The sequence below is a fragment of the Nelumbo lutea genome, chromosome 1 (genome assembly GCF_056320005.1).
Source record: "Nelumbo lutea isolate HS-2025 chromosome 1, American lotus-T2T, whole genome shotgun sequence".
Classification (NCBI taxonomy): Eukaryota; Viridiplantae; Streptophyta; class Magnoliopsida; order Proteales; family Nelumbonaceae; genus Nelumbo; species Nelumbo lutea.
In genome coordinates, this window is record NC_142684.1 from 71840675 (window position 1) to 71867208 (window position 26534).

General features: G+C 36.1%; 2 protein-coding genes and 1 long non-coding RNA gene across 3 annotated transcripts; 1 reads left to right on the plus strand and 2 right to left on the minus strand.

Moving 5' to 3' along the window:
• The first annotated feature begins 2958 nt into the window (after window positions 1-2958).
• LOC148875266 (chromatin remodeling protein EBS-like) lies at window positions 2959-12831 on the plus strand. Its single transcript, XM_088966229.1, has 5 exons — window positions 2959-3463; window positions 3586-3928; window positions 4005-4073; window positions 5905-6043; window positions 12495-12831. The coding sequence occupies exons 1-5, from the start codon at window positions 3391-3393 to the stop codon at window positions 12519-12521; spliced, it is 651 nt and encodes a 216-aa protein (XP_088822355.1). The 5' UTR covers window positions 2959-3390; the 3' UTR covers window positions 12522-12831.
• A 1567-nt stretch (window positions 12832-14398) lies between these two features.
• Window positions 14399-15108, minus strand: LOC148875267 (uncharacterized). The gene is made up of 2 exons (XR_016105103.1): window positions 14976-15108; window positions 14399-14845 (listed from the first exon to the last, which is right to left on the minus strand). It is a non-coding gene; the product is annotated as an uncharacterized LOC148875267 (long non-coding RNA).
• Window positions 15109-15210: 102 nt separating this feature from the next.
• On the minus strand, window positions 15211-19937 carry LOC148875268 (aspartate carbamoyltransferase 1, chloroplastic-like). Its single transcript, XM_088964922.1, has 6 exons — window positions 19740-19937; window positions 18574-19152; window positions 18309-18448; window positions 16105-16278; window positions 15625-15861; window positions 15211-15532 (listed from the first exon to the last, which is right to left on the minus strand). The coding sequence occupies exons 2-6, from the start codon at window positions 19100-19102 to the stop codon at window positions 15425-15427; spliced, it is 1188 nt and encodes a 395-aa protein (XP_088821048.1). The 5' UTR covers window positions 19103-19152; window positions 19740-19937; the 3' UTR covers window positions 15211-15424.
• Window positions 19938-26534: the final 6597 nt, after the last annotated feature.

The window sequence follows — 26534 nt, forward strand, 5'->3', positions numbered from 1 at the left end:
AATTCATAAAATTTGATAATAAATTAATAATTATTAACTTTCCCTAAATTAAATTAGAGAAACCAGTTAATGTTTAGTAGTATTATATAATTATAATATTAATATTACTGATTTTAATCAGTACTGCTAATAATAATATTTATATGTTATTTATAATATTAAAATTATTGATATAAGTAATTAATATTACTGGCAACAGAAATTTTAATGTTACAATTAGCGATTATAAAATCAGAAAATTTAACTTTTAATTTATAGTTGACAGCCTACTTCATACCAAAAAAATGGAAGCTACCCCTTAGACAGTAATGGTAATAATAATATTTATATTTTTATCATAATATTAAAATTATTGATATAAATAATAAGTAATAATGGCATCAGTAATTTTAATATTAATGATAGTCATTATGAATTCAGTAAATTTTGAAATATATTAATAATTACTAAATGATAATATTTTAATCAAAATGGAATATTAATATTAATGATTAATTATATTAATTAATTAAAATTTAATTATAGTAATTATAGCAATATTCATTCAATGAATTCACATTTGCTATCCATAGTACTTATATTAATTATAATGAAATAATATTCATATAATAATAATAATAATTAATTAATTATAGTAATTATAGTTTTTTATAATATTTTAATCATGATATCAAAATTACTGATATAAACAATTAATAATAATGACATCGATAATTTTAATATTAATGACAGTCGTAATGAATTCAGTAATTTTTAAAATATATTAATAACTGATAATAATAATAATAATAATAATAATAATAATAATAATAATAATAATAATAATAATAATAATAGTAATAGTAATTAAGATTACTTATATATGTATCACTTGATTATTATGAATTAATATAAATATTAAATGGTTAAATCCAAATTAATGATTAACATTATTACAGTCGTTATTAATTATCATTAATTAATTAAACTGGGTTTGTTTTCAACACGAACCGATGTAATTAATTATCATTCCGAATTAATAATTATCATAACTTTCATCGTTGTTAATTATTTGTAATGAATTATGTGTATTTAAGTAGTAGTGATTAATTAAATACCTTAATTAATAAACAACAATTGAATGAATTAAACACAATAATTAATAAGCAACAATTGTTGGGAATTCACTCGGTTTAAATACCTTAAACCGGTTCAGACGAACCGGGCTCTTAGTAAGAAACAATTAAATTGACAGTTTGGCTTAGACCCGACCCGACCTGATCCACATAAAATCATCTTCTTAACCCGATTCCAATGGTTCATTCTCTTGGCAGAGTCACGAAGATAACCATACACACGCATTCAAGAGGCCTCAAAGAAGGGTGATTTATCACCCTGTTGAACATATAAATGCATTAAATATTCAAAAATTAGAAGAAAATAACAATAAAATTTGAAAAAAATAAAAAAAAAGTTGAAAATACAATCAGATTGTGATAACAACCGGCAGTGAACAGACACCTTCTAGAGGTCAAAGAAGGGTGATTTATCACCCATTTCATCATATAGATGTATTAAATATTCGAAAAATCAGAACAAAATAATAATGGAAGAAGAAAAAAATAAAAAAAATGGAAAACACAATTTGGTTATGATAACAGCCGCTGGTGAACAGAGCTAACCAATTTACTGATTTTACTAAACCCTAACTATTGAACAGAGCTAACTTATTTAACATTAAATAACACCTAAAAAAAGTAGAGCATATAATAGATTAACCGATTGAAGTTGCTGAAGTTCAAAGTTCAAACTTCTCTAAGTTGCAGACTTATATGAGTTGTAGAGTTCAATTGCAAAGTTCTCTGAAGTTGCAGATTACTCTGAATGTGAAGAAACATTGAAAGTTCGGTTAGATTAGATTTGAATGGGAAGAAACGTTGATAGTTGGGATAAAAGACTAACCGAATGAAGGTTTCCTGAAGTTCGGATTTCTCTAAGTTGCAGACTTCTCTGAGATGCAAACCTTTCTGAATGTGCTGAAAGATAGATAGTTCGGTTAGATGAAGCTGCATATTGTTCAGAAATGAAAATTAAATGGTTGCATATTCTCTTTTTTTTTTTTTTTTAAGAAATGATTGAGAGTGGGAGCTTCTCATTTCTCAGGTATTGTAGAAAAAAGTTAGAATAACACACGGTTCTGCGTGGTGATGGGCTGTATTTTGAACGACCACTATTCAGATTATTGACACATGTCTACTTTTTCTTAAAAAATTTGGAAGAAAACGTGTCTGACTGGAGGAGGGGCTTTGACTTGAAAACCTTTCTTTTACATGGACAGGGGCGGAGTTAGGGGGTGGTGGAGGGGATACATGACCCCTTTGCCTTCAAAATTCCTATAAAATCTATTTAAATTTCATTTATATTTTAACCCCCATACCTATGTTTCCTAGCTTTTGACTCCCTTTTCCATGTTTTTTAAGTTTTGGCCCCCTCTCCTCCCTTAAATACCTAAACTGAATATATAGGACTTGACCTCGTGATCTATTCAAACTGAAAGCTTAAATCCAATTGTGAGCAAGTTAGAATTGTGCCAAGGTTTTAGCTTAAACCCGACCCAACTCGTCCGACTTGCTCCCCTGCTTCAAACAGCCGAACCAGCTTACAAAAAACAACGTCGAGCCTTCGTCAACACGCTACATTCCGAAATACTTTCTCTGAATTACTTTCCATCCTAGCACCGATTCGTGATTTATTTTCTTATCCACATTGAACGGTCCAAGCCGCAAAGAATCCAACCAGAGTCCAGAGACGCATTGATCTCTTGTCACGAAATAAACAACAATCAAAGCCGTCCATTGTGGATTCTGTTGATCGTCACCAACCACCTGATTGAGAATCTACGACCCACTCAATGAACAGCTGGAACAGAGTGAGTGGATCCGATTCACCTCAAACAGCACACGACGCATTGTCTTTTCTGTTTGGACCTTGGAAAGCTCGACGCATTGTCGATTGTCGTCGTCGTCTTCCTCGTATTCTGCGCCATATACGTATGAGAATATCAACACATACGGCAGCATCAGCATGGATGTATGTATTATGTACATATGTATGGTATGATGATGTGGCCGTGCTGGTCATGCTCGCATGCGAACATAAGCCCTCGTCGGAAATCAGCCATCTCTTCTCACACTCATGCCGTCAGTTCTCTCTCGGAGGAGTTTTAGGGTTTTTGTTTACGTCCCTTCCCAAAATCTAGGGTTTTAACCACCATTTCTTTCATCGATTTTTTCTCAACCAATGCATTCCGGTTTCTGATTTCTCCTATAAAAACGCTATTGACTGGGACTTGGTAAATTGCTCTCTCCATCGAAGACCTACTGTGAACCGAAGCGGCGGAGATCAATAGTCATGGCGAAGACGAAGCCAGGGAAGAAAGACTTGGATTCCTATACGATCAAAGGCACCAACAAGGTTGTCAGAGGTAAAATTCCTATATTTTATTTTTCTTCAATCATCGCCTGGTGTTGGATTAAACATGTTTGGACGAATACTTTTTCTTCTTCTTATTCTTCTAAGTTTTAGAGATTTTACGGATTTTCGCAGCGGGAGATTGTGTTTTGATGCGCCCCTCGGACTCCGATAAGCCTCCTTATGTGGCTCGAGTGGAAAAGATCGAAGCAGATAATCGGAATAATGTGAAGGTCCGGGTGAGGTGGTACTATCGGCCGGAGGAATCGATTGGAGGGCGGAGGCAGTTCCATGGAGCGAAGGAATTGTTTCTGTCGGACCACTATGATGTGCAAAGTGCTCATACCATCGAGGGGAAGTGTACTGTCCACTCGTTTAAGAACTACACCAAACTCGAGAATGTCGGTGCCGAGGACTACTTCTGTCGATTTGAGTACAAGGCTGCCACCGGGGGATTCACCCCTGACCGAGTGGCAGTGTGAGTTTCTGGTTTTTACTTCTGTTGAACTTCTTACTGGTGTCTATCTTTTTTTTTAATTGATTTTAGCTTGCAGGTATTGCAAGTGCGAGATGCCTTACAATCCCGATGATCTCATGGTTCAGTGTGAAGGATGTAAAGATTGGTAAATTTTGTTCATTCCTTGGAATTTTCTTTTCATCAACAGTGGCATGCAACTTGTCCATTTATTCATCTATTTTCTATCTTTCTTTTACGTTTTTTTTTTTTTTTTTTTTTTTTTCTATTTGGTTACATTTCTTTTATTGGAAACGGTTTTCTATTTGGTTACATTAATCTGCATAGCCATGCTTGATGGTTCATTGAGGTTTCAGATGTCGAATATGGTTTTGCGTTTTCTTTAATATTGAATTTTCTTCAAGACTTGAATGCTAGTTTTGCTTCACTTTTATACATTTTTAAGGGACTTAATGATTAACGTCTAGATCTTCAGATTGCCATACGAATTTGTATGGACTTTATAGAGGACATCTTTGGCCTCTATATCAATAAAGCATTTAAAGAGTTGCTGTATTTTATAATGGCTTGCTTAGGATCTATTGTCTTTGGGCCTCATCCCTCATTTAATAGCACATGTAGACATGTAGACATTTGGGAATTTGTGACAAGTAGATTTTGATAGCACGTGTAGACATTTAACCATTGAAGGATGATTATTGCTGCATATTTATGTGTAGAACTTAGAACTTACCCTTTTCTTGTACCTAGTTATTTGACATATTTCCTCACTGAGTGTTTCATATATAAAGTCTTATGAGTGAAATGTGATTTCATTTATATTGATCCAAAAAACAATTGCATTTATTGCCCAATCTCTGTTGTAACTGTTATGGACATTCCCCATCCTTTCAAAAAATGGCCTAAATTTCCAACTTAACTATACAATGAACTATCGGAACTTTTAAATGAAACACGATGTAGCATAGTTCCTAAAGAATCTGACAATACAAGAGAAGTTAATTCTACCTTTTTGGTCATTTTTTATTTTTTTTCTCGCATTATAGCTACAATATTTTTCCAGTCATTGTTTCCACTATTATTTTGTTGACAAGTTGTTGAATAATTCTTCTCAAAGAAGAATAAATTATTGAATGATGTTTTGCTTCTGATTATTACTTGGAGATACATCAGAGGGAACCAGAAGTGCAGTATCTGAAGCAAATATCCAATGTAGGAATTGTGAAGTTATATCATTTGGGACCCGCTTTGGTGCTAAAAGGATTTTAGGTTGCAATGCTATAAATGTAGCATAAAAAGGGTTTTATCTGAATTACTAGAATATTGGAATTGTTGCTTTTCAAAATCTTACCATTTATGGTATGATTAGTGATTCAAATAATGAATCTAAATCATTTGATTCAAATCTTAGCATTGAATCCTTTCCGTGTTCACATCTAATGTTTTGTTTTATGAATCTTCTGGTTTATTTGATAATGGCATTTGAATCAATTTGTCTTAAGACTTATTTTGGTTATTTAAAACATATTTAAGGGGCTTTTGAATTTATATTTATGTCAATATTCAGGTTAAATAGCCATTAATTGTAGGATATGTATGTCACTCAGGAGGTGAATCTGATAATACCATTTATTGTCTACACTGTCTGAAGTGGTAAACATGGTAAATTCAGTTTTCTATTTCTTTATATTTTCCTTTTTTTCTGTAAATTTATAAGAAAAGTAAAATAATCTCAGAATGCACAATATGATCCATGCTTATATCTTTTTCATTTTATTTATCTATGTATTTATTTATTCTGTTCTTTCTTTTTCTTTTCAGTTTTGGTGGACTTGAATTTTTTTCACAATTCAGCATTCGTTCTAAGTTATTTATTTTATTCATTCACAATATTATTGTTTTTTATCTGCAGATTCCGCACATAATATTCTTTGTTCTTTTCTATGTTTTGTAATGTATGAATACTATTATCCTAGCAGGTTTCATCCTTCTTGTATGGGCATGACCATAGAGCAAGCAAAGAAATTAGATCACTTTTTATGTTCTGATTGTTCATCTGAAGATGATGCCAAAAGATCCATGAACACATTTCCTGTCTCACCACCTGTTGAGCCTAAGGTGAGGATGGTGATTTGTCTTCTTTTACTTAATTGGAAAGTGTTGCTGTTGCCCTTGGTAACAACATTCTGTAAAATATTGCACATTTTTACATAATTTATAGTTTATTTGTTACATCATGTTCATTTGATTGAATTATAAATTAGAATTTGTTGGACAGATGGATAGCATTGAGTATTGAGGTGCTTGATAATACTTGCTTTCGTGAGGGATATTTCACCTTCACTTCATTCTAACAAAGTTTTTCATATTGTATGATGAATTCATTATTTATTTTCCTGTTTAGGAAAATTTGCATAATTTTCCTTGCATATTCATGCAAGTACATACATAATCACCACCATTTTGAGGTCTCTTTATCCTGTAGAAAAAAAAGCAGTTATGTTGTTTGATGTTTCAATCACATTTTAGGGTAGGGATTATGCCTACCTAGACTACAAGTCAACAAGAATGTATAATTGTAGAGTGCAGACCATTAACAGTGAGCATAGAAAAAAGCGAAAGGAATATGTTGATGGTTGGGGACGTTAAGTGGGAGAAGCCAAGGAGCAGGAGGATGGTGATCATTTCATCACAGCCGTGGAAGCTTTTCATGTTGGAAAGGAAATAGATTAAGGAAGTCCAGCTTGGCAATATGTTGTATTTATTCTTTACAGGTGATGAGGAAAATACCAGAAAATTGTTGTTGGACTTAGAAGAAATGATATAATGAGAAACATATAGTCTTATATGTGGATTTGGCAAACAGTTGGGATCAGGATAAGAGCATTATTTTTCATTCAGAAAGAAATGAGGGGATTAATGAAGTTTGGAGGGTGTGTACTTGCTTTTGTAAGCATGGTGAAAGGAGGGTTATCAGAAGGTAGGTGTATCCATGTTCTCTAATTCTGTTAGCAGTGTTAGTTCCTGATTGCAAAGTTTGTCTTAATTGTGTGTGTAATAATTCTGTGCTCTTGGGTTTGAAATCGATGGGGTTGTGGCTGTTGAAGGGAATGCTCTAGCCCTATTATCCGGCCCAATTGGAGAGGGTTACTCCCTTAGGGCTGAGATATCAGCAGCCTTGGAAGGGCTTCAAAGAGCAAGAGACCTGGATATTAGGAGGCTGATTATTGAAGCAGATTCAGAGGTGGTGGTAAGCTGGTTGAAGGAAGATAAGCCTGGAATGTGGAAATACAGCAATGAGAGGAAAAAATTTAAATGGTTGGCAAAGGATATTGAAGTAAAGCACAGTTGGGTTAAAAGAACAGCAAATTATTTTGCTGACGGGCTAGCTAAGCAAGGGGTGATAGGGATTCTATGATCTGGGCTTATTTCTAATTCTGTTTTTTTGCTTGTGAGGGAGTTAAGACAGTTTACCTCCCTTTGGTTGAATGTAATCCTTTCATAATTGAATTCAATGAATTTTTTTATTGATAAAAAAGGAGCAAGTGGGGTGTTTATTGTTCTCTTTTTCATGGGTGATTCTATATCACCAATTCTTGTAATTCTCTCTTTTTTTTTCTTTTAACGAATTCTTATGTTTAATACCTAAAAGTTCTTTTTCTGAAATTGTGCTGCAATTGTATGAGAAGAGGATTTCATTTATGGCTATTTGATCTTCAGGAAGAAATTTGATTATGTAGTTATTGTAACTGATATACCTTGATATAAACATATTTTGTTAATTATTGCTTTTGTCCTAGCTTTAAATTCTTGTGAGCATAACAGAGTTGATTTTATTAGCCCTGAAAATGTTTTCTGCTAGCAATGGCATATGGTGGTAGATTGCAAATTCCCTCTTTCACTATCGTAGCTCAATATCATGTAGTTCTAGCTGACTTGCAACCTTACAGTGTGGACATTTAGGGTAGTTGTGGATGTGGGGTTTGAATGCATTTGTGTGGTTTAACCTGTTTTCTATTAAGTCTTACAGAACCAAGCTGCAAGTGTCAGTGGCAGTTCATCATGCATCCAGCCTATAAATTTATGGTGCATTCTGGAACAATCTGACTTGATCATTGTTCACTTTTTTGTAAGTAATGTATCTTTGTTAAGATGGAATGAAAAACCATAAAAAGGGGTTGAGGCAGCCCTACTATAGAAATATTTGCTATGTAGTAGGTAGGCACCACTACATGAGTATGGCCATATACTCAATGCCATATACAGCAGAAGCAAGCAACCAAGCTCCTACACACTGTGGTCCTCAAAAATGATTCTATTTCCAATCAGGGTTTCCGAAATCCATACCTCTAAATTCCTCTAATATATAGGTCCAGAAGAATATAAGATGTTCAATCATTCCAGAGAGGCAAGAATGGCATCTACCAGTTCCTACTCAAAGACCCTCTTGTTTCTTTCCTTCCAAACACACCGATATATAGGGTAGTTTGAAAGATCCACAAAATTCTCCCTTTTCTTACTAAACTCCTTGGCCAGTTAGGCATTAATAAGGGAGTTAAAAGAGTTAGGAGTGACCCATTGCCTTCTGAAAAGTTTGACAAAGTGCTAGATTGACATATCAGGTGCTGTCCTTGCCTTTGGATTTGATGTAATTTATGGAGACGGGTCGAAATCTGAAAATCTCAAAACAGTTCTTTCTTGTTTTGTTGTTTATAATTATAAGGTCCTGAGGAATCAGAAGTGACTTAAATTACTACATTTTTCAGGGTTGATTGTTAATGCACTTTGTTAGGATTTAAACAATTAAACTCTCAACTGGGAGGTGATCCTCTCAAATGACAGACTGACGGTATTTATTAAAAACACTACTTATGATTAATGATAATTTTTCGAGACTAATGCATATTGGACAATGCTTTTTTCAGCTACACTAGGTTAAATAAAAGGTCAATTTTCTGTAATGGCAATTGTTATTGGGAATATTCTAATCTATCAAAAGATACAATACCTACGTGGAATAATTTGAATGATATTTATATTTTGTAAGATGAAATTGTTGATATTGGAGTAGAATGGAAAACCCATTCTTTTGTTGCTTTATTTTTTAAATTGAATCTTTTTTATGAAAGAAATCATTTGATTGGTGTCTATTCAGGTCTAAGATGAGCAAGAATTGCATACTATGCCCTAAGTGATTGTTCAATGATTTGATCATGAAGACAATAATGAACTCTATGGCCATCTGGCACTTGAGCATACAGCCTCATGACACTAATCTGCATTTTCTGTGGGAATGAAGATCTTTAGGTAGTGCTGTTATGGTTTCATTCATCATCTGTAGAGAGAACTAGGAAAGAGTGAAGCTTCATCTGATAATGTGGAAGTCCTAGTCTTCTATAACTGAAGGATGAAGTCTCTCTTAGAAGACCAGTCATGTTTGAGGGAGCTTCAAGAATTATGTCGTTTAAGTGGTGGGCTTTGATAAGAGATCCGTTGATATCCTTGAAAACATGAACGAGAAATTCTCTTCTCACCTTAATCAAGTATGCGCTATTTTGTGCTCCCACTTTAGATTTAATATTGGTTTACAGCTTACAAGTTCTTTGCCAGGTGTTCGTGTACAATGTTCTGAAAATTGTAATCAAATCATAAATAGTACAGAAGGTCGAATTAAATCTAAAGTATTTAAAAACAAAAAACCTTATGAAAAAACTAAAAGAAACAAAGAGTGGCAAGGTAGAGAACTCAGTCTCAATTGGTTTGATTTCAATCATATGAACCATCTAATTTTTAGATTCATGGGTCGAATTGTACAATTGAAACAGAAATTATTATATTATCTTGGAAAATGATTGAACATAAGATTCAAATAGAGGCAGCCTTAGGATTCATGATATAAAATGTAGGTAATAAAATTTTGATAATTATGCTTGTGGAGAGACCTACATTCTGTATTTGCATGTGATCATAAGAATATGATAGTGCTTTGTCATTGGAGGATGTCTGAGCTTACATTTGCATGGACAAAATCAAGCTGGGTTCCACCAAAGTTGGATCATCATGATTCCTTTGATAATGATATCCATTGAAGTTTTTGAATGACCTCATCAAGGCTGTTTTTGGTTGCAGTGCAAATTTATTTGCACTAGTACAAATGCATGGGAGTGCAAACGAAAAAATGCAAATTCTTGTTTAATTTTGTTTTGGATTTTACTTTATTCTGCTTCACGTCTTAATTTACTTCATTTGTAATGCAATCAAACAAAATAAGCTAAAATTTGAAACAAAAATAGGTCAGAATTTACATTCAATTCATTTGCACTGTCATTGTTTTGCATCAGTGCAAATTATTTGCATTGCAACCAAACACAGCCATAGGATTCTATGTGCATTAGTGGTTTTAGTTATTTCTTTAAGGTCTTGCCTGAGCCTAACATATCCATTCAAGGAAATTGTTTTCCAGATAGCCTTAGTTATAGGGTTTTTTTTTGGGGGGGGGGATGAAGAGAACAAGTATCTTTTGGGGAAGATGATTTTACTGAGGCAGGAACTGAGGAATACTAGGTGTACAACTTTATGCCTTTTACTGGGTATTTATTTGGATTTGTATAACCGTATCACTTTGGATGCCAAGAAAGAGTCAAATGAAGAGGATCCAGTATAGGGTGCAATGGTGCATATCCCTTCCCTTGATTTATCTCTGCATTTTTTATTGTGCATACTGCCCGATGAAGATGAACATGACAATATAGCTATTACTAAGGTTCTTTTGTATATTAACTATATTAAAATAAGGTTCTTTTATACATGAAAAGTCTCTCTCTCTCTCTCTCTCATTTCTTCATATATTAGAGTCAATTAAGAAGTAAAATCCACTTGCTAAATCTCTAAGAAGACATTACGTTTGGATATTTTAGGGCCTGGTAAATATTTTTCATATCATAGAAGCATAATAATTCATTGTGTGCATGTTTGACTTTTTTAATCAATATGTGCATGTTGGATTTTGAGTCTCAACTTAATTTTATTGATATTAAACTTTTGCCTTTCTTATGAAGGCACAAAATTTGTATTCTTATTAACATATGATTTACGCTATTTATTAGTCAGTCTCTTCTGTTTGCAACTTGATACATTTCATGTAATTGAGGTGGGACTTAAGTGTCACAATGACATTATGACAAGCATGCATAGATACATTATTACTGTTTGAAAATATGCTGGGCATTGTTTCAATAAATGCATATGATGGATATTATCTGAAACCATTAAATTATTGATGAGTTTTTGTGGAACCTACGTGGTTAAAGTGCTTGATGATGTTTAATTTAGTCTGCATTATGAGGGATGCCTCTAATTTCTTGCATATTCTTAAGTAAATATATTCATTAGGTGGGAAAGTGGACATCTCATCTCTTTGACATTGGTTTAGAAGGTGGATGGGGATTTTTTTTTGGACATTAGTGGGGAATTGGAGGTGGGGAGGAGCAGTGTGCATATGAGGCTCACTGGCCGTAGCACGGAGAGGCTGCAGGTCTGTGGGTTTGATCCCACGGCTCCAAATTGGAGGGGGTTTCAAGTGACCATCTATGCCTGGTAGGTCATTAGCATGGTGGATGGGGATTTAGATGAACGAGAAAGTGGAAGCACATAATTCCATGAAAAAGTAAATATGGTTGCACATAATTCACTGAGGCTTGGAGTGTCATTAAATAACAGTCAGAAATCATAAGAGTAGAGAGTGGACCAAGGCCCAGGGGCTAAAAGATGAACAAGATTTTAAAATCCTGGAAATAATGGCTCCAATTTCTTGTTATCACTATTTGCCTGGACATTCCAATTGCTGGTTTTTGGGGTATTTTTTAAACAATTTACAGCTTCCTTCAATATTCAAGTTAGGTTCCCTTTTAATAATAAATTCTTATTGATTGCACAAGAAACCAGTTATCTGTGTCTACGGATTTGTGTTTAATATCATATTTATTATATTATGTACAAGGACTTGGACTACCTTACTTATTTTTGGCAACAGACCTCACCTTTGTTTTCATTTGTTTTTGAAATTGCCATGTCAGCGAAAAAACAACAGAAGTTAGTTTTGTTTCAAAAAAACAAAAAATGTTGTTGAAATCATCAAATTGTTGGTTTTTAAAAACTAAAACAAATTCAAGAACATATTTTCGTTTTAGTTTTGAAAACCAAAAACACATAATGAAGAACTTGTTTTCTGTGTTTTTGTTTCAAGAACCAATTTGTTTTCAAACCAGATGGTTTTTTCAACTCACAACAAGAAAAACAATTCACATTGGAGAACGTCCTCTATGGTAGAGGTAACAAACACTTGATACAAAGTGGAATCAAGGAATTCCATACCCTGTATGCAATTTATCCCATGTTGCACTTAATAAATAAGATCGGAAGTAGTTGGCATCATTAGGCGGAACAACCATTATAGCTTTTCTCATAGAGAATTTCATTCAACTGCCAGTGGTAGACTTTTTCTGGTATCCATTTGCGATTATATTCTCACCCCTTTTTATTATCTGGGTGTATTTCTGATCATTTCCAGGTGGAGCCAAAACGCCGGAAGAGATGACCAGTTGGAGAGGAGAATGCTGCATGATGATGAGGTACTCGTTTTCTTGCACGATGGCTCTTCATTGGTGTCATCTGGAATTGTACAGTGCAGAGAACAGCACAAACTGGAAGCTTTTCTTAATTTATGTGCTTTAACTTTATATATATATATATATATATATATATATATGCATGTGTGCTCGCGGTAGATTGTAGGAGCTATGTGAATTGTGAAATTTGTTTCATCGCATGTGTAACGCCGAAGTGTTATTTTGGCACGATATACCTGAACGACACCCTTCTGAAAAAGAAAGGTATGGTTTTCTTCTCGTGGCATGCATCTTCACGATAACGCTGGCTATCCATTATCCAACCGCCATATGAACATTTAAGGTGGGATTTGTTGTTAACGTTTTTGGTTTTCCAGGGGCCAAAAAACCAATCATCTTTCATTCCTGGGAATACAAGAACACCCAAAGAAAAGGTGCTGACTTATCATTTAGTAAAAAGGTAAAGTCTAGGTCTGTTGACAGCGCTGTAAAGTAGTGTAAGAAGCTGCATGTTGGATTTTGAGAGGATTATGGTCAATCACTAAATTGGTCCATACCACCTGACATTATCACAAAGTAGATCCAAAGCGTTGAGTTGGTTTGATTCCGATGGTTCAAGAGGTTCTGGAGGTGTTTATCCGAGTAGATGCGATAGCGGTGGAAGTGAGCTAGGTCAAAAGTGATTTGTGTAGTGGAATTGGGTCGTATGGATGTACTTATCCCAAGCATGAATATTTCTAAAAATTTTATTTACCTTGTTATAGTTCTCACGGTTTAAGACTTTAGCCATATAGGGGCTTTAAGTGTATAATCCAATTTGATCACTACTGTACCTAAATTGTTTTCTGCTTGAAGATTTACAAGGAAGAATAGGCTGAGGACTAGGTCCTAATTTTGGAATTCAAGTGATTATAACTTGTAGGGGGAGATGAAGAGGGCAGTTTCTTTAGACAACTGACAACGGCAGGCTGCAGGACTCTGACTAGTACTTCGCCAAAAGTTTATGAAATTATATAAAACCTAATCACTCAAGTAAAAATACATGTTCAGCACCAAAACAAGGTAAAAATATATGTAAAATAATACAAAATATATGGTTTTGTACTCTTCGAATTTGTATTTGTACTCCTACTCCTGAAGTCAAATTATACAAAGCGAAATCGATGTTTTTGGGCCAAAAGTTTGCTTACAATTAAAAATATAATCAAAATAGATGAAAGGTTTGACGTGAAGCAGCAGTTTCCTTCGAATTTATTGCCCAGTTCTATTTTCCATTCTCTATAAGCCTGTTACATTAAAGTTTTGGGTAAAATATAGATGCCTACGCAGTGCTTTGGGGGTAGTGAAACTTAAATCCTCAAATGAGAGTGAGTGGTATCCTGTATTTTGGGATTCCAAATTTGCCCGTCCCAATAACGGGTTTGACATTAAGGCTGTGTTTAGTTTGAAGGAAAAAGTAGAGAAAGGAAGGGAAAGACAAGGAAAGTTTTACAAACCTTCTCCCTACCTTTTCTTTCAAACCAAGCATAGCCCAAGGGTAAATATATGAAAATCAGAAAATGAAGTATGGTGTGAATGCTGATGGTCAATGAAAGCACTCACAGCCAACTGTTGCCGTAGAAGAAAAGAGATGACAACCACGGGGGACCCATATGGGCAGGACCCCATCTAACCTCTACCCCTTTTGACTTCCGTTCAGAACTCGTAAATGCAATGCCGACCTAGGATCCAACCTTTCTCTTGAAAGCCTTAATTTAAGATTGTTTTTTTCGGTGGTGATCCCTCTGAAATCGAAAGGTTGGAAAATATGGGTCCCAAGGGCATGGCAAGGTTGTAGTCATGCTTCTGATCCAAAAACCAACCCACTTGACATACTTAAAGGAAAATGCCAACAACCAAGAACCTATGAGATTTCTCTCAGTTATGTTCACAGTTGAGTGTAACTCCTGGCTCACCTTTGGCCTAAAGCAGGATTTGAAGACTACATTGGCTTCCTATGCTTCTTGCCCAAAATATATATATATATATATATTCTGCAACCGTCAAAGCCGCTACTTGAGTATCAATCAAACACTCCCAAGCCCATCAGTCCATCAGGATTTAGGACCATCACATCTCAACCTCCCTTTGGTAACCATATTAGCACTTATCAGATCACAATTCAGCCTGGATCTCCTGCAAGCAACTTCTGCTCATATAGCATCCAGCCGCACTTAGGGAATATCTCCCTTGCATTCCTGTCATATTCATGGGGAGATGTTCTCCATGTAGGGTGGGATTCCCATGCTTTTTGCTTGCAGAGAATCCCATTGCATCACAGTCAGTATAACTATAACCGAGTGTCAAAAATGTTTCAAGCATGCCAGAAACATAATCGCGTTCAGTACGACAGCCAAAAGGGGTTATGGTTAGAGCAAACCCACCTTGGATCACCGTAGCCCAACATGTAGAAATCATGATCAATGTAAGCCGAGTTCTGAAAACCTTCAGTTTTGGCGAGATTGTTTTCCTAGGAAGTCTGGATCACATGGTGAGGATATCCTTATCACCTTTTCCTGTTTCAGCATCTTCGTAAATGAAAAGCTAAATTCTTTTTAAAAGGGAAAGAAGAAAACCTGTAGTCTTATGCAATTTAAGATTCAATGAAAAAAGTAAAAATAACCAACCATGGATATCATTTCCCTTAAGTAAGAAATGATACCAAGCCCTTTGCTTTCACCTCAATAAACATGTTCTAAACTTAAATTATTCTTGCTGTTTTTAACATCTATTTGTTCTGTCAATAGAAAATAATTCTCATTTTTGGCATGAGTAGCATGAAGAAATCAAGCATTAGTTAAAAAACAAATCAGAACAAAGGATCAGGTATCCTTCACCAACCAAGAAGCAGAAGCTTCAAAAGAGCCATCCTGATGTAGAGACCATTCTTAGCTTGTCTAAAATAAGCAGCTCTAGGATCCATGTCAACATCCACTGTGATCTACAGTACATCATGAAAATAAGTAGGTAAAATTGACCAAATACAGCAACAAAATTGATGGTCATAGAGATTACCAGTTCATTAGAATTTACCTCATCAAGCCTTGGGAGCGGATGCATGACAATGGCATGCCTTTGCATCATACCCAATACATCCAGGTCCACAATGTACTTCCCTCGAGCTTCTTCATACAAGTCGATCCTCTCACCAAACCTTTCTTTCTGAATACGGGTTTGATAGACCACATCGCATTTAGATGCCACTTCCATCAGATCTGTGCTTTCTTCCCATTCAACCCCCTTAGACGTGAGATAGTCTTTTATATCATCCTGCAAGAAACGAGAAAACCATATTCTTCCTGATTATTACCAAGTTTATCTCAACTTCCTTCTTATTGTTTAACTGAAAAGCTAATGAAAGGTATTAGGAAGTTACGGTGTCAATAATTTGGGTCGGAATTTACAAACACACAGAAGGGGGGGGGGGGGGGGGGGAGATCTTGCTGCATTAAAATGGCACATTTTCTTTTCCTTTCTTCTTTCATTGTTTATTGCTTTTTTCCCCTTTTTTACCTTCATCTTAACTACATCTGGTGCAACAAAGTAGAACTTAACATCTTGGTACTTGGATAGCAGATATGCCAGTGATCGAACTGTCCTTCCATTAGCAAGATCCCCAACAAGACCAACTTTGATGCCATCTAGTTTTCCTATCTCTCTTTGAATTGTGTATACATCCAAAAGAGCCTGCACAGTGAACATGAAAAGGAAGCAAAAAAAAAAAAACAATTATCTTGCAGAATTCCAAATTCTCAATAAAAATAAATAAACAAATTTCAGTGAATTTCACCAGCTTCAATTGAGTAACCAAGAAGACATATTTACCATGAAAAAAGAAAATCCAAGCTAAGAAAACTCATTAAAAGAAAAATAAAAGAAAGGAGGATGGAAGAGTAAATGACAACATGCAATATGCTAGCACTCTTTTGACTATATTCCCTGATACAGAAAAAAAAAAAGGCTTTTACTTCATGAATTAGGTTGCCTGGTTTTTGCTATTCTCCAAAGTTATGTTATCATATCGAACCACCTTATATCATATTTTTAGATAAACCACATAAATGATACATCATACATGGGGTGGGTAGGGAAGATGTGAGGCCTTAACCCAAAGAGAATAGACAAAGCTCCATTAGTGCCGATGGATGCCAGGTATTCCAGATCTGTCAAGAACTAGAATGCCCCTAAGGACTTGTGGAAGAAAAAACCTGTCATCATTATCTGTCAGATCCTAAATTTACTAATTTCCCTAATCCAGTCCCAAATGACCCAGGGAGAAGATAACTGACTGAAGATAGCCTCAACCATAATCAAGGAGTCACTCTTGATATAAAGCCTTCTATTAATATTAAGATCTAACAAAAGGCAAATATTGTTAAATAAGGCTCTTGCTTCAGCTAGGATGTTACCATCCAAGCCGTAGTCATAGACAAACCCCCTAATAAGGCTCCCCAAAATTCTTAAGATTCAAACGCCACCCCCAGCACATGAGTTTCCTCCAGAGGAATCATCAACATTTAGTTTGTAATGACTCCAGCTGGGTTTGGACCAAAACCCATGATATCTAGATGCCTGTACAAGGGTACTGCACTGTGTCAGACACTTCAGTTTTTATTGTAAAATATGTACCAGATACTATATCCAGCCATGTGAGGGTGGGCCTTGGCACAATGGTTAGGTTGCTCCACTGTGACCTGGGTGACCAGGGTTCAAATCTTGGAAACAGCCTCTCTGTATGTGCAGGTGTAAGGCTGCATACATCTGTCCCTCCCCAGACCCCACATTGGTGGGAGCCTCATGCACTGGGCTGCCCCCGATACTATATCAAGCCATGTCCTTTCCGTATCCAGGTAACAACCAAACTACAAGAATAGCTGCCTTTCAAAACTTGTCCATGATGGCATGATGATGCCAAAAAAACATGAATAGTTAATGTAACGTAGAAGCAATACTATGTTTAAGAATGCAGATACAAGTGATAGTCTCTGGTCTTAAAAATGTTTACATGAGACCAAAAGAAAGAATCTCAAAATCCCTTTCATCGCAAAAGTTAATAGTAGGGCTGTAAATGGTACCATTTGTCCAAATTTGAATCCAAATTCAATCCGGTTAAGGTTGAACCAAATTTGATCCATTTATAATTGGATCAAATATGGATCAATCCCTATCCAATCTGTATGTATGTATGATCATATTTACATTAAATTTATCTATTAGTACAGTTAGTTTGAATGTTATATGTTTAGTTGTTTACTAAAGAGCCCTAGGTTCAAGTCTCATAGAAAGTTATTTTTGTTTCATGTTATTTGTGATATACAATATCAAAATCAATGTTTGTTCATTTTGTAATTTACTGATTATTAGTTTATTTATTACTGGCATTCAACTTCTGATTTCAAACTAAATTCAATCTGAATATCTAAATTTGAATGCATAAGAGTTGATTTGTACTGACATGTTAAAGAATTAAATTTAAATCTAGGTATATCCAATCCATTTGCAGCCCTAGTTACTAGTATACACAGAAATTGGTGGTCATGAAAAACCAAAGATGAGAGGGTGAGATTGCTAGAAGAAAGATAGATTTTCCAATATATACCAGAGGCTGTTGATGGGGATATGCACAACCAGATGGACATTTGGGTAAGGTTCTGGCATAGAAAAAATTTGTTTATCACTAGATAAAGGAAGTTTAAGACTGAACACGTTAGCCATACCTGTGTTGGATGCTGCCCTGGACCATCCCCAGCATTAATAATAGGAATGCTAGCTGTAGCTGCAGCTCTTCTAGCAGCACCACTTTCAAAGTGTCTCATTACAATAATATCTGAGTACCCTTCAACAGTTCTTATAGTATCTGTACATCAAACTCCCAAATAAGAAACTGAGTCCAGTAAAACCATTTCAAGTTCTCTACTAAAAACTAAAACAAAGCAGAACATAGACAGACAAATAAGAAAACCATTTCAAGTTTTTCACTGCCTTCAAGGGTTTCTCCTTTTGCTGCAGACGAAAATTCACGTGCATTTTCTGTTGTCAAAACTTCTCCGCCCAGCCTTTTCATGGCAGATTCGAAGGAAAGCCTAGTTCGTGTGGATGGCTCATAAAATAAAGTAGCCATTAGATAACCTCTCAAAATTTGACTTCCAGGGGAGTTCTTCTCAATCTTCTCCATCTCTCGTGCCACTTCAAATATGGCATTCAAAGTATCCCTATCAAACTGTTGAGCCTCTATCACATCATCAAGTTGAAACTTCTCTCCCACAGAAAATGAAGATGTTTTTTCAACACCGAAGGCACAACATCTGTCAGTATTCATCCGTGGGATTCTTCTGGTACTTTCCTCTATGGGAAAGAACCGTTTTGCGTGAGTGGAAACAGAAAATGTTTGAGAAAGAAGTGATTGTTTAGGTACTAGGTGTTGGCATTGGTTTCCAGGAACAGCTGCTGCTCTTCGAACCCAGAGACCGCCGTTCAAGTTATAAGTAGAATTAGAAGATATAGAGGCCATCGCAATAAAAATTCGGATATATCGCGTTCCGCAGTGTTCTTCCAAAATTCCTATAAAGTAACATAGAAATCTACTTGAATACAGGCAATGCGACTGGACTAAATTTACTTATGCTTGAATACAGAACTACGAATTCTAACGCACTGAATCAATCCAATGTAGCAAAGCTTCAAAATTTTCAATTAGTGAGGTAAAAATTTTGATCTCTTAAGGCATTGACGTTATAAACTGTAGTCATGTATTAACGTGAACAGAGTAAATGAGTAAAACGACTGTAATATGATAATTATTTTTGTGACAATAGATATTAGAGAGAAGCATCTGTTGAACAAGTCAACAACGAATCATGAACCAAAATGGCGTAAATCAAAAAATAAAGAAAGAAAAACAGAGCAATTAAAGCCTTAAAGGCAGAGAACATAATATTAAAAAATTGCAGACGGAAAATTAGAAAAAAAAAAAACACTCCGCAAATCCGCCGGTGGAAACCAAAATCGGTGAAATAAGGAAAAAAAGGAAAAGGAGAGAAAAACCAGAGAGGAAGAACACGAAAACAAGATCCAAGTATCTTTAAAAATTCAAATAACAAAAGCAAGCTAAAAACGAAGAGACTGAGGAGAAATCTAGGATACAATACCTTTGAGAGACAATACCAGAACGGATCAATATCTATCGCCGTAAATATATACAGGATTTCGACCAGGAAATGTTTTTTTTTTTTTTCCACTACTTTCTATAGATATATATATTCGAACGAAAATAGAAAAAAATAATAAACAAGGAAACAACGATAAAAACATAAACCTCGGGGAGCAAAAAGTGAAGATTTTTCTATGAAATACTATTTCTTCTCTCTGCCTTTTAGTGCTTGCATAGTTCTCTTTGATTCCTCTACGTTTGGACTCGCAGGAATGGCACGGCATTGCACATAGCGCTCGCCGCTCAATCCTCATTAAGGCCGTGTTTGGAATAACAGAGAAATGGAAACACACCCTAATTAATGAAAATGTGTTCATCTGGATTGATTTTGTAGACCATTTCAAGTCTTTTGTAACATATCCAAAGTGGACATTACTACAAAAGCTAACATTTTGATGTTTAGAAAGAGCCTGATCTCTAAAAAAATCTAAGAGCATGGCATCCAATCATACATTTGAAATATCTCACATACATGTGGAGAGATATTTCCATTGTGATTGGATATCCACACTTTTAGAGTATTTGCAGGGTTTTTGGTTTCAGGAAATTCCTGGTTAGAGAAGCTAATCAATTCAGATTCCATTGCTCATTGTTGAATCAAACGCTGATATCATGAGAGATTTAAAATAAAGTTTGATAAAATGGCAAAATCAGATAGTTTACAAAAAAAAAATGCAAAAACAGTGATAAGAACAAGTTATTTTTTTGGACCAAAATGTCCTTCCTTATATTCCCTCCTGGAATTCGAAAGCAACCACTTGTCATCACCATTCATTGTCTCCTTCGTTTGAATTTCAATATTCATCGTCCCATCCTCGGAACATCAGCAACAATGGGAGCAAAGAAAATTGAAAAACAAGACATTTGAGTAGCAAAAAAAAAAACAATTTGAAGACGACATCGGAATTATCCTTCAGTTCGCTACTTCACCTCCTGAAGACTCGAACAAAAACAACATAACCGTTTGGTCCGTTTCATATCTCTCAGAGGAGAGACGATTCACACATTCCAGAGAAACGACTTTGCTTGGTCATATTCCTTATTCCGTTCAGCCCAGGTTTAGTTTTCATTCAACCCTTTCTAGTTTCCTCTATCAACCTCTTCTTGCATCCAATATCAAAGACAACCCAGTTGTGAAATATCTTTCTGGGCTAGAAAAAAAAAAAAAAAAAAGGAAACAGAAGAGTTGGTCATAGCAAGCTGCAAGACACGAACCTGAGTTTGCAAACTAAAAAACCCCATTTGTGTCTACTTTAACACTTCCAAATTCCGAACCCCTTAATTAAAACTTATCGAAGTTTTCTTCCTTTCTTTCCATATCCCTTCATTAAAAAGTTTAGGGTTTCCTTGTGATCCCATCTTGGCCCCTACTCTTTGTCTTCGGTCGGAATTTATCTTTTTATTGATTGAATGGTTTATTCATCTCTTTAGTTCTGGGTTTACACTAAAAGCAACGAACAAGGTGAGTGATTTACAGAGAAGAGGAGTTCATCGAGTTAATCCTCTGGTTAGATTTTTTTTTTTTTTTTTTTTACTCTGATGAGAAATGACATCCTAATCAAGTGATCCATGATGGTTTCTTCTAGTTTTTAATGGATTCGATTTTACCATGTCTAGTTCTACATAATATTTGGTTTCCAACTCAGGATCCAACATTTCACTAGCAGCAATGTTTTCCACATCAACTATAATCGGTATTGGTACCCAACATTTCTATCCAAGATCGGGCTTTTATTGATGATTCAAAAACAAATAGTCCGTAATGGTAGCACACCTGAGATTGGGAGATTTGAACAGATAAAAGGATGATAGTTTTTTTTTTTAGAAAACGATAATTCATTTATAAAACTTAAGGGGGGGTACATGTTCTGATTCAGAAGAGAAAGAAGCCAGGGCAGGCAAGAAGAGCCCTCCTGTATTACAATATTTGCATGCCATGCCTTAGCTTCCAGATCATGGGCAATTCTGTTAGCTTTCCTAGAGATGTGGTCAACTCTGCTCTCTGTGAGACAGTTCCTTAGCTGAGCAATATCATTGTAAATTGCCCCGTCAGGAGAGAAACGACCTAGAAAATCCTTGCTAACTATCGTAGCAACTTGCTTGGCATCTACTTCAAAAATAACTCTTGTATTCTGCAGAGTAGTAGCTAGCTTGCAACTGAGTCTTAAAGCTTGGATTTCTGCTGAAACCATAGAATTGCAGTAGATTTTTCCTGTCTGGGCTTTTAGAATATCACCATCAGGGGATCGGAAAATGCAAGAGATAGTGGCCTCCTTTAAGTTGGCTTTGAAAGAAGCATCACAATTGCATTTGACCCACCCCAAAGGGGGTGGCTCCCAACGGGCTACTTGAACCTGAGAGTACTACGCTGAATAGCAAGGCTGCCTGTAATGTTGATGTACTCCTAAGTTTGACTGATACTTAGTCTGGCTATTCCAGATGGATCATCAGTAACTTGATTGAATGTCCAGTTGTTCCTCGCCTTCCAGATGTTCCAGCTTGTAAGTGAAGTGCCATCCAGTCGGCTCTGTTCTCTGAGTTCCACCAATTAAAATTTTTCCAAGCTCCCACCCAGTCCAAGAAGCTATGAAATGACCAGTTCCCTATTCTGTAATTCAATGGTGTTGACAACCAAACTGCTCTAGCAAAATCACAGGACCAAATCATATGTATGACAGATTTTGGCTCTTCCACACATCTAGTACAGAGGTTTTGGCTAGCAATATGTCTTCTTACTAAATTATCATTGACAGCAATAGCATTGTTGGTGCATCTCCAAAAGAAATTCCTTACTTTTGGAGGGACTTTGGCTTTCCATATTTCTTTCCAGATTTCATTTTGGGAGTTAGCTGTTGTGAGTCCATTCTGCTCCTGCCAGCCTAGGTGGTACCTAGACTTTGTTGTGTACTGGCCATTTTTTGTTCCCTTCCAAATCCAAGCATCCTCATTGTCATGCCAAGAAAGGGGAATTGTGAGAATGGCTTTAGCTTCCTGTTGATTGAAGGTTTTCCTTATCAACACCTTGTTCTATCTTCGGGGATTCGAAAGGATTAAATCCATGATTGTGTCGAGGTTGGAGTTGGAAGGTTTCTGAGTTTGGATATGCCCATTTGGAAGGTGTGGGACCCATTGGTCATCCCAGATTTTTGTATTTTGACCATTTCCAATTCTTTTAATCAGCCCTTTCATAAGAAAGTCTTTCCCAGCCATCAGACTTCGCTATCCCCAAGATGGGTTGGACCCTATTCTAGCTGAAAGCAGATTTGTTCCCGGGTAATACATGGCCTTCATAAGAGTTGTCCACAAGGAATCCTCATTTTGGAGCAATTTCCAAGTTAGCTTTGCAAGCAGAGCTTGGTTAAATAGTGAAAGATCTCTAAACCCCATGCCTCCATCTTGTTTCCCTCCACATAGCTTCCTCCAACCCACCCAGTGGATTTTCTTCTCATTTTCTTTTTTGACCCCAGAAAAAAGCTGCACATTTGCTGTGAATTTTCTTAATCAAGTGTAGAGGAATTTTGAAGTGACTCATGAGTAAAACGACTGGTCTTGTGCTCAAATTAAGTTCAAAAACTACAGTGTGGGTGGAATAATCACTTGTTGTGTGTGGAGTTTTTTTGTTATGATATAAGAAGGGATCCTAAGTTGAAGTTTTTTTTTTGATAAAAAAAAATCGTGTTGACCATGTCTTCTGATAATTCTATTTTCAGGGATTTCTAGAAATCAAAATGGGGTAAGTGGGGTAATGGATATGAGTTTCCCCATGGTTGTCATTCCTTTTGATGGTCTGAATTACCTTGAATGGTCTAGGGGAATAAAACTCTACATCACTGCTAAGGGAAAAATATGATACATCAATGGGAAAGTGAAGGAACCGAAGTGCGGAAATGTTGAATATGATAGATGGAACCAAGAAAATAGTATGGTGATGTCTTGGCTCTTAGTTTCCATGCTGCCACAGGTGAGAAAAACTTTTATGTGGGCTGAAACTGCTTGTGAAATATGGAAACAAGCAAAGTGTGATGATGATGCAAAGGCATACCAATATTTGTATCTCAGCAATGGGTATTTGCCTTCCTCTTGGGGCTGAATCCTTTATATGAGTCCATCAGGGTGTAGATCTTGGGAAGTAAAGACTTGCCATCAATTCAATTCAGGTGGTTTATGCCTTGGTTCAGTTAGAACAAAGTAGAAGAAATGTGATGAATTCTACAAAGGGGGAGCCAGTTACTCTAGTTGTCCGGAGAAATTCAAATACTAATGTTGGAGGTGGTTCTAAGAAGGGTGGCTCTTAGAAAAGAACAGATGATAAGAGTAAGCTTTAGTGCACTCACTGCCAGAAGACAAGACACACCATAGATACCTGTTGGAATCTCCATGGAAAACATAAATGGGCACAGGATTTGGGTAAGAAATCAACAACTGATCAGGGCAAGAAACCGAGTAAGTAGAAAAAAGGTATAACTCAGCTAATATGGCATCTCAAGAGACTGGTCCCATAGTAACTCAGGAAAGGCATCCCAATTCTAACCCTAAGGAAGAGATCATCAACTCCTTTTGTGACCATTTGGAGTTATATGGTAGGACTCTTTGCCAAATGGATACTGATCCTACTTGTTCTACCTCTTTTGCATCTACTTCAGGTAACACTGCCACTGCCTTCCATGTGTCATCTCATACCTCTGATTCCCCTTGGGTAATTGACTCTAGAGCCTCAAACCACATTATCAGTAAGTCAAATTTATTTTAGGCATACAATCTTCTCTTTGGGAGAGATAAGGTGATACTAGCTGATGGCTCTTTCTCCACCATAGTTGGCCAAGGAACCATATCTCTCCCACTCGGCCTTACCCTTTCTAACGTATTACATGTTCCTAAGTTACCTATAAATATGTTTTCCATTAGTAGTATTACTCACTCCTTGAACTGTTTAGTTACTTTATATCCGTCTTCATGTGTGTTTCAAGATTTTGCCTCGAGGAAGACAATTGGTAGAGGAAGCATGGTGGATAGTCTCTATGTGTTGGAGAATAAAGATGGTCTTGTGGCTACAGAGTCTTTGAGTTCATCTAGTGAGAGTCAAGCCTATTTATGGCATAGTCGTCTTGGTCATCTTTCTTTTGAGTCGTTAAAAGTTATATTTCCAAAGTTGTTTGAGTCTTTGTCAGTGAGTCAGTTGCAGTGTCAGACATATCAATTGAGTAAACATTGTAGAAGCTCTTTTCCTTGGAGAAATAAAATATATGAATTTCCGTTTCATATTATTTATTCTGATGTTTGGGGCCCTGTTACTCTACCTACTGAGGATGGATATAAGTACTTCATTACCTTGATCGATGATTACTCTAGATACACCTAGGTTTACCCTATGCGATCTAGAGAGGAAGTGCCTAAAATTGTAAAAGATTTTCAACACATGGTGTTCACTCAGTTCCAAACTAAAATCCATATTTTTTAGTCGATAATGCAAATGAATACTTCCATAGTGATCTCACAAAATTATTTACTTCGAGTGGGTCACTTCAACGAAGCTCTTGTGCTAGGACACCTCAACAAAATGGCATTGTTGATGGAACTGTTGAAAGGTACAAGGCCAAACTGGTGGCAAAAGGTTTTACACAAGTATATGGAGTGGACTATGTAGAGACTTTTTTCCTAGTAGCCAAGATGAACTCTAGTAGAATTCTCCTTTCACTGGCAGCAAATCTTGACTAGGAACTTCACCAATTGGACATCAAAAATGCTTTTTTGAATAGTAACTTAGAAGAGGAAGTGTACATGACCCAACCTCCAGGTTTTTGTGCTAAAGGCGGTGAACAAAAGGTGTGCAAGTTAAAAAAATCTTTATATGGGCTGAAACAATCTCCTCGGGCCTGGTTTAGTAAGTTCCACTCAACAGTTCAACAATGCCAGTCAGATCACACACTATTTGTAAAGAAAGGTGAAGGGAAAGTTGCAGCTATAATTGTGTATGTGGATGACATAGTGATCACAGGAGATTGGGAGGCTGAAATATAGATACTAGAAAAGTTTTTAGCCACTCAATTTGAGGTGAAAGATCTACGCCCCTTACGTTATTTCCTTGGAATTGAAGTTGCCCGCTCTCACAAGGGCATCTTTATTTCCCAACAGAAATATGTACTAGATTTACTAGAAGATACAGACAAACTAGGGGTGAGACCAATTGACTCACCAATTGAACCTAACCATCATCTAGGAGACAGTCAGGGAGAATTCCTAAAAGATGTAAAGAAGTTTCAGAGACTTATAGGGAGACTCTTGTATTTGTCTATGACCAGGCTTGATATTGCTTATGTAGTGGGTGTCCTTAGTCAGTTCATGTGCAATCCTAACACAACTCACCTTGAAGTTGTAGAGAGGATCCTCAGATACCTCAAGAAGTTTCTTGGAGCTGGTTTGTTGTTCCAAAAACATGGACATTTAAAGGTAGAGGTATATACTGATGTCGATTGGGCAGGGGCAGTTGATGATTGAAAGTCTACAAGTGAATATTGTGTCTTTGTAGGGGAAACCTAGTCACATGGAGAAGTAAGAAGCAAAGTGTGGTGGTTAGGTCTAGTACTGAAGCAGAACACGGAGCTATGTCTCATGGAGTTGCTGAAATCATGTGGATAAGAAATCTGTTAGGAGAAATGGGTTTTATAGTTAGCAACCCTATGTCACTCTATTGCGACAATAATGTTGATATCAACATTGCAGCTAATCTAGTCCT